Source organism: Oryx dammah, unplaced genomic scaffold (assembly GCF_014754425.2).
Source record: "Oryx dammah isolate SB20612 unplaced genomic scaffold, SCBI_Odam_1.1 HiC_scaffold_13, whole genome shotgun sequence".
Lineage (NCBI taxonomy): Eukaryota > Metazoa > Chordata > Mammalia > Artiodactyla > Bovidae > Oryx > Oryx dammah.
The window spans coordinates 478,169-487,391 of record NW_024070197.1 but is presented as its reverse complement, the minus strand read 5'-3'; the positions used below and the strand labels follow the sequence as shown (position 1 = coordinate 487,391).

General features: G+C 40.3%; 1 protein-coding gene across 1 annotated transcript in view; it reads left to right on the top strand.

The window, feature by feature from the left end:
• The window catches only part of LOC120872996 (zinc finger protein 211-like), a gene marked incomplete at its 3' end in the record, with an annotated part of 13,794 nt that extends 4,575 nt beyond the window's left edge, over nucleotides 1-9,219 (top strand). Inside the window, exon 3 of the mRNA XM_040253744.1 lies at nucleotides 8,210-9,219. Within this exon, the coding sequence (XP_040109678.1) occupies nucleotides 8,210-9,219 (1,010 nt within the window). The remainder of the gene's footprint in view (nucleotides 1-8,209) is intronic.
• Between the last annotated feature and the right edge of the window lie 4 nt (nucleotides 9,220-9,223).

The window sequence follows — 9,223 nt, the reverse complement described above, 5'->3', positions numbered from 1 at the left end:
CCGCTCTCCCCCACCCCCCTCCCAGACACACCTCACACCTTGAGGCTTTGGGATCTTAGTTCCATGACCAGGGATTGAACTTAGGCCCCAGCAGTGAAAGTGCCCGGTCCTAACTACTGGACCTCCAGGGAATTGGCTGTAATTGCTTTTTGACCATTTTATTATAATATGCTTCAATGAAGTTTTTGATTGAACCTGTGAGCCTCATGTATCTGGATGTGTACTCTTTTTTTCTCTAGTTAGAAAATTTTCAATCATTGTTTCTTTAAATGTGCTTGCTACCCCTTTCTCTCTGTCTGCTCTTTCCAGGACTCTGAAAATACAAATAATGTTTTGCTTTATGTTTCATAATCCATGTATGCTTTCTTCACTTCATCTTTCTCTTTTTTTTCTCCTCACTGGATAATTAAAACACCTGTTTTCAAGTTCCTAGATTTTTACTTTTGCTTAATAAAATTTGGCTGTTGATACTGTCTTCATTGTGCTTTATTTCATTGTATTCTTTAGCAGCAAAATTTCTGTTTGTGTCCATTTGTTTGTTTGGTTTCTTTTTTAAAACACATTTTTATTTGGTTAGTTTTGGCTATGTGGGTCTTTGTTGCAGTGAGCGGAGGCTGCTCTTCCTTGTGGTATGTAGGTTTCTTATTGCAGTGGTTTCTTTTCTTGTGGAGCACAGACTCTAGGAGCATGGGCTCAGTAGTTGTGCAGGGGCTCAGTTGCTAGGAGCCATGTAGAATCTTCCTGGACCAGGGATCTTTGACAGGTGGACTCTTAAAGACTGGACCACCAGGGAAGCTCTTGTTTGTTTGTTTTAAATGAGTGTCATCATTGTATTACTAAGGTAAACATTATGCCCAACAGATGAAGGTAATTTTACCAACTCGGAATTTTTGCAGGTACATGAAATTTCCATTTGTATTGTATGGTTTTCTCAGACTAGTCAGACCATTTCTTACATATATTTCAGTGTGACTGCTTTGGAATGGTTTTCAATAGCCATAACATAAGAATGTACCAAGGACTTTGAATCTAAACAGAATTCCAAGTGACTGATTTTTAGTTAAACAAGGTAAGAAATATGGAGGCTCAACAGGGAGGAGATATTTGTATACATATGGCTAATTTACTTTGTTGTACAGCAGAAATTAACACAACATTGTGAAACAATTACTCCCCCCAAAAAGACTGATAATATCATGAGATTATTGATACTATCCTTTTTCAACAGATATTATACTCTTCTTCTGATACACGAGTTATATGTTTGAACATTCAAACCACAAAGCACAAAAAGACAATAAAAGCTTAAGCCCATAGTCATAATTTTTTGACAGAAACTTAAGTATCTTTCCTGCAAATCAACTGGGTCTCCCATATTTCCATGTAGTTTTCATTTAGTTAAAAATAGATGTCTAAGGCATATTCATTGCAAAGAAACAAAGGAAAACAATAGAATGGGAAAGACTAGAGATCTCTTCAAGAAAATGAGAGATACCAAGGGAATATTTCATGCAAAGATGGGCTCAATAAAGGACAGAAATGATACGGACCTAACAGAAGCAGAAGATATTAAGAAAAGGTGGCAAGAATACATGGAAGAACTATACAAGCAAGATCTTCATGACCCAGATAACCACGATGGTGTGGCCACTCACCTAGAGCCAGACATCCTGAAATGTGAAGTCAAGTGGGCCTTAGGAAGCATCACTATGAACAAAGCTAATGGAGGTGATGGAATTCCAGTTCAGCTATTTCAAATCTTGAAAGATGATGCTGTGAAAGTGCTGCATTCAATATGCCAACAAATCTGGAAAACTCAGCAATGGCCACAGGACTGGAAAGTCCATTTTCATTCCAATCCCAAAGAAAGGCAATGCCAAGAATGTTCAAACTACTGCACAATTGCACTCATCTCACAGGCTAGCAAAGTAATGCTCAAAATTCTCCAAACAAGGCTTCAGCAGTACATGAACTTCCAGATGTTCAAGCTGGATTTAGGAAAGGCAGAGGAACCATAGATCAAATTGCCAACATCTGTTGGATCTTAGAAAAAGCTAGAGAATTCCAGAAAAACATCTACTTTTGCTTTATTGACTATGCCAAAGCCTTTAACTGTGTGGATCACAACAAATTGTGGGAAATTGTTCAAGAGATGGGAACCCAGACCACCTTACCTGCCTCCTGAGAAATCTGTACGCAGGTCAGGAAGCAACAGTTAAAACTGGACATGTGGAGAAGGAAATGGCAACCCACTCCAGTATTCTTGCCTGGAAAATCCCATGGACAGAGGAGCCTGGTTGGCTACGGTCCATGGAGTCACAAAGAGTCGGACACGACTGAGTGACTTCACTATCACTATCACTATCACCCTTTAAAAACTATCAAAGACTCTTTAAGTTTTCTTAACCAAATTCTTTGATATTTTAATGTCATTTAGCTTATAAGCGCATGTGTTGTGAATATCGTGAGACATATAACTTCATAGCAAAAACATACAAGCTTAAAGAGCATTTAGAGATGGTTAAATCATAAGCTTAGGTTTTTACAGGTTTTCTTCAATTTCTGTGTTAAAAATAGTAGATAACTGATTTCTCTGCCTTGTGCCAGATACTATTCTAATATATACATGAACTCTGCATACTAATTTAGTTAATTCTCCCAGTTACTAGAGTGCTGGTTCTTAATTCACTGCATGAATAGAACCAATTGATGGCACCAGTAATAGAGTTCTCTGAAGTTAATGTTCTTCCCATTTTGTACAACTTTTAATGTTAATACTAACAGTCCAAATCTTTTCACTCATACTGATTTTTTGGATCAATTAATTTGTACCATTAAGTTGTAGAGCAGCAGTGTCCAGTAGAAATAGTTTGCCACACATGTAATCCTAATAATTTAAATAGTATTAAAAGCTGTAAAACATGAAATTAATTTTAATATATCCAAATGTTAGAACATGAACCAATGTTATTTTTGTGCCAAGTCTTTGAAATCTGCTGCCTATTTTATAGTTATATCCTGAGCACATTTCAGAAGTAGCCACATTCCAAGTGCTCCGTACCTCCATATGGCTAGTGGCTATTGTGTTGAACAGTGCAGTTTTAGAGCCTTTTTTGTTATGAAATAATACGCTTCTTTTTAAAGCAATATAGTAATTTGGTGGTTGAATCTTGGATCTAATCATGTCCATGGAAACGATAATAAATCCATCTAATTGTAGTATGTAGTAGATGAACGTAAAATCTTGAAATACTCTTCCTCAAACTCCTGGCATGTGCCCTTGCATTTTCATTTAGTAAATTAAAAGGATTGTTGGTATTCATTTATTCAGCTTTCTCTTATGTTATATTCTGCTTTGCAGTATTTTCAAGGAATTGGCTTTGAGGAGTAAATAATGCTTAGAAGTTTACAGTATTAATTTGTTTCTGAAACACGTTTTGTCCAAAGCAAGTGCATAATGCATTATAACTTAATATTCTTTCACTTTTGAAAAAAATTTTTATAAAGGAAATTATGATTTGTATTTTATAAAGTATATAATTACTTTCATTAAATTGTGGAGAAAGGCATTTTAAATTCCAGCAGAACAGTAAAATATTCTAACTAAATATTATTGCCAGTGCAGTGCACTTTAATGATGTAATACATTATGCTTTTTACAGTATTCAGTTTACTGGATTTAAGTAAACCTTATTAGGAAAAGGAGAAAAGGCTGCCTTAGTATAGATTCTAGTAGAACCAATGACATTTTATTTGCTTATAGCATTTTTTAAGATTCCTTAATTTCATTGCAGTTTATGAACCTAAGATTTCACAGAGAATTAACTGAAATAAATGTGTTGTCATAATTAGTAAAAAAAAAAAAAAAAAAACTGGACCTGGAACAACAGACTGATTCCAAATTGGAAAAGGAGCACATCAAGGCTGTATTCTGTCACTCTGCTTATTTAACTTCTATGCAGAATGCCAGGATGGATGAAACACAAGCTGGAATCAAGATTGCTGGGAGAAATATCCGTAACTTCAGATATGCAGATGATACCACCATTATGGCAGAAAGCTAAGAGGAACTGAGGAGCCTCTTTATGAAAGTAAAGAGGAGAGTGAAAAGGCTGGCTTAAAACTCAGCATTCAAAAAACAAAGGTCCCATCACTTCATGGTAGATGGGGAAACTAGAAACAGTGACAAACTTTATTTTGGGGGGCTTCAAAATCACTGCAGATGGTGACTGCAGCCATGAAATTAAAAGACGCTTGCAAAGCTATGACCAACCTAGACAGCATATTAAAAGCAGAGACCTTACTTTGCCAACAAAAGTGCATCTAGTCAAAGCTATGGTTTTTCCAGGAGTCGTGTGGATGTGAGAGTTGGACCATAAGAAAAGCTGAGCACTGAAGAATGGACGTTTTTAAACTGTGGTTTTGGAGAAGACTGTTGAGAGTCCCTTGGGCTGCAAGAGGATCAAACCAGTCAATCCTAAGGGAAGTCAGTCCTGAATATTCATTGGAAGGACTGATGCTGAAGCTGAAGCTCCAATACTTTGGCCACCTGGTGCAGAGAACTGACTCACTGGAAAAGACCCTGATTCTGGAAAAGTTTGAAGGCAGGAGGAGAAGGGAATGACAGAGGATGGGATAGTTGGATGGCATCACCGACTCAATAGACACGAATTTGAACAGGCTCCGGAGTTCATGATGGACAGGGAAGCCTGACATGCTGCAGCCTATGGGGTCACAGAGTCAAACACGACTGAGTGACTGAACTGAACTGAACTGAAGGTGTATACTTCATATATATACCATCTTGGTTCTCATAACTTTCGTTATTCAAGTTTTTAATACCCATAGAAGTCCAAAGGTGTAAGAATACATAAACTGTTCTGGTAATAGGTAAGAGCAGACTGTAAAAGCGTAAGTTGTTTGTGCTATTTCAGCGTAGTAGAATGTCTTCTTTTGGAGACCAAGTAGAATAATTCTGCTAAAAGATCAGTGCAATAAAGACAGTCAATGTAGAAACAGCCTTTCCCATGTATTAGTTGACACTCTACTGCTATTAAGAGGATATAGTTGTTCTGTGTCTGCATGAAAGTGTTTGATTATAAATATGTGTAATGATCTTGTATTGTTCCATTTCTTACTTTGATATGTCTTCTTAGCTCCCTGTTGTATCGTATTAAGAATCCCATCAGTGATGTGATAGGGATTTCCGACGTGTTCATTTATCGATTTATCTGTTGATTCTTCACATCTGAGTGCCTTTTTGGAGAGTGGGCATACCAGAACCTCCAATATCACTGGTTGAAAGTGTGGGGTGATTTCTTCAGTCCTGTTCCTCTCAGCCAACCTTCACGAGTTCAGTGAGTGCTGGTATCGTTAGTCACTTAGTCATGCCCGACTCTTTACGATCCCATGAACTGTAGCCCACCAAGCTCCTCTGTCCATGGAATTCTCCAGGCAAGAATACTGGAGTGGGTTGCTATTTCCTTCTCCATGGGGTCTTCCCAACTCAGGCACTGAACCCAGGTCTCTCACATTGGAGGCAGAATCTTTACTGACGGAGCCACCAGGGAAGACCTGCTTTTTCCTTTTTGTCTCTTTGTTAAACAACTTGTTTTGTTTATGTATTGTTTACCTTACTTTGTTGAATTGTTGCTTTGTTATTGCTTCACTGAACTGTGGTCAAACAATTATTTTGAACTCTTTGACCCTTTGTAGGTCTCCATTTCCTTGGGTGTGGTTTCTGATAAATTATGGTATATTTCTGCATTGGTTTCATGTTTCTTTGATTTTTTGTGTGTTTCCTGTAGCCTTGCATTTCTTTATGCTGATTTGATGGTGTAGTCATTTCTTCTAGGCTTCACATTACAGTTTTTGATGTAGGAAGATTTCAATCTGTGGTGGGTTCAAGTTTGGGCTGTGGCCATTCTGGCTCTGTGGAAGGCCCAGCTATGTTGTTTTCTGTGCAGCTTCTTCACCTGAAGTCAGTGTCAGTAAAGATAATCAAGATTCCTCAATCAGCAAGGTTGCGGGTGTCTAAAGTGGAGAAGGCCGCTAGGGAACTCCTGATCTCTTTTTCTTCCAGAGGACTTTGTCACCAAGGGGATCCTTCCTGATGCCCTGTCGACTATTGGGTACCTGATTGGTTGTAGTAGCACTGGTGTCTGAGGTGTGTGCATCTGTTGAGGATCCACACACCTGGGGTGTGGTATACAGGCACTTTTGGAGTGACAGTGGTTCTGGGGTCTGGGTGATTGGATAGCCTCAGCAACCTTGGCTTTGGTTTAAGATATGTGGCTGTCCAGGGAGCAGCCATGGAATCTGCCTTTGGTTCTGTCAAACTGGCATGTCTATAGCAAAGTTGTCTATAGTGCCTGAGACACAGGAGTACATGGTGTAGTGGTGGAGTCAGGGTCTGGAATGCTGGCACAGGTTTAGGAGGTGTGGCAGCCCTGCTTCTGGGTCAGCACAACAGCTCCTGCTGAGGGTGTCGGCCAGTTCCTTCATACTCACCAGGGCATCCACTCTGACCATGAGTGTCAGATAACTCAGTGGCAAAAGTTCCACTGTCCTCTGTAGAGCAGGCAGCTATGTCTTCTGCAGCAGAGGCCACTGGGACTGCAGTGGCCCCTGCCCTGTAGCTGAGAGAAATAGCCCAGTGGCAGCCCAGCCCTCATTTCCTAGTCATTTCCAGATGTCTCTTTTAAGACACTTTCCAGTGATCCATTCTGTGTGCTTCTTCCTTTTATTATGTTTCGCTGTGGTGGTGGTGGTGGTGGTGTTCAACAGTTAGGTTGTGTCCTACTCTTTACAACCTCCTGGGCTGCAGCACTGCAGACTCCTCTGTCTTTCATTGTCTTCCGGAGTTTGCTCAAATTCATGTCCATTGAGCCAGTGGTGCTATCTAACCATCTTATGTTCTGCTGCCCCTTTCTCCTTTTGCCTTCAATTTTCCCCATCATCAGGGTCTTTTCCAGTGAGTTGGCTCTTCGTATCAGGTGGCCAAAGTATTAGAACTTCAGCTTTAGCATCAGTCCTTCCAATGAGTATTTAGGGTTGATTTCCTTTAGGATTGACTAGTTGGATCTTCTTGCAGTCCACGGTATTCTCAAGTATTCTCCAACACAATTCAAAAGCATCAGTTCTTTGGCACTCAGCCTTCTTTATGGCTCAACTCTCACTTCCGTACATGAATATAAGAGTCAGTTCTTCACTGGAGTCTTGTGTCTTCCAAGGCTGATTAATGTCCTTCATGGACAGCTGTTTATTTTTCACTGGTGGTGAAGGGTGATATCCCCTATTCTACTATTTTATTGATGTCCCTCTACTTGTGCTCTTTCCTGGGTCTGCTGTAATGCTGAGTTGCTCTGGAATACTACTAGCCTTTCTCTTTTTCTTTTTTTTCCTTCAGTGCTCCATGTACCCAGTAATTGCGGTTATGGCTTTCTTAGGGAAAGGAATCCTTTGTGCATAATGGGATGGACATGACTCTAGCCATGACACGGTGAGCTCAGTGGGCTTGGTCCTGCTGAATTACAGCTGGGGAGACTGTGACATCAGGGCATTGTTTAAAATATACCAGGAAACTGTCTTTGTTCAATGAAAACTTTGGTACTATTGCCAGTGACCACACCCCATTTCTACCTTTACTCCTCCACTGTTGACTTTTTGCTGACCTGTCATTTCTGTTACTTTGTCATTTCTGCTATGACTTCCAGCACAGGGATCATCTCCACCTCTCTGGACTCAACATCTTACCTGTTTCTCTTACCATGCTTTCTCTGTTACTCTCTGAACTTTGCCCATCATGATCATGCTGTGAGGTGTGAATATATGCTTAAGTTGACCTTGAAAAGCAAATGATTTGTGATTGTGTTTTTGTGGCCGTGATCACACCCTTCTACTGAGCTTCGCATCAGTAGTAGAAAAGGTCCTACAGGAAGCTGTGGACAGAGAAACAAGCACTAGACCCTGCTTCTTTTCCTTGTGTCACACTCTACTTTTGTATCCTTTTCTTGTTGAGGTCTCCACCAGTTTCAGACCCAGTAATGCACAGCAGCTGCTGCTTAAACTGATTTCCAACTCCCTAATCTTAAAAAGTATCCCATTTCTTTGAAGGTCATTCTTATATGAAATGGCTATACATTTATGGTGAACTAGCTCCCTCCCTATGAAGTCAACGTGCACTTCACTAGTGTTTCTTTGCATTCAGGTTGCTGCTGTGGAGCAGAAGGTGAGGAGACACCCTGTGAAAAAACTCATGGAGTCCCATGGACTGGATCTCCCACAGCAGTTCCATTTTCTCAGAAGACCCATCCCTGTGAGAAGTGTAGTACAGTCTTGAGATATGTTTTCCACTTGGTGGAGCAGCAGGGAACACGATGCAGCCAAAAACTGTTGAGATGTGGGGCGTGTGCAAAAAAATTTTATATGCCTTTGAGAAGCTGTGTACATGAGGCTTTATCTTTTAAGAGCCCCAGATTCCATGTGTCAGGGAAGCCTCTTACTTCTGGGAAAATCCCGGCCAGCATGGGACATCTGCAGGCCACTTATACTGTGGAGAAGCTGAATACAGCCACCCAGTACAGATCAACTTCACCAAGCAGAAGTCATCATACCTCCGGAAAGTGCGAGAAAGCCTTCAGCCCTAAACACACACTTGTTCAGGACTGGAGTGTCTACACTGAAAGGCCATGTTTTGTGTGCAGGGAATGTGGGAAAACATTCAGGTACAAATCAACGTTTATTATGCACCAGAGAGTTCATCCTAGGGAAAGACTTCATTTGTTTATCAAAAGTGGCAGATCTTTTAGACAAAACTCAACTGTCAATCAGGATAAAAAAATTTATACTCATTCAGGATCAGAGAAGTGCAGCAAATGTGGGCAATCCTTAAGCCACAAATCAGTCCTCGTTTCTCCCCAGAGATTGCACAATGGAGAGAATAGTTCTGTGTGCAGTGACTGTGCAGAGTCTTTTTACCACAGCTTTGTGTTCACTGGACATAAGAGAGTATTTTCTGGAGAACGTCCTTATAGGTGTAGTGACTGTGTGAAATCTTTTACATGTAGATCTGCCCTCGTTTATCATACGAGCTCTCACACAGGAGAAAGACCTTATGAGTGCAGTGAATGTGGGAAATCCTTTACCACTAACTGCATCCTCCGATCTCATCAGAGATCTCACACAGGAGAAAAGCCTTATAAATGCTATGAATGTGAGAAAT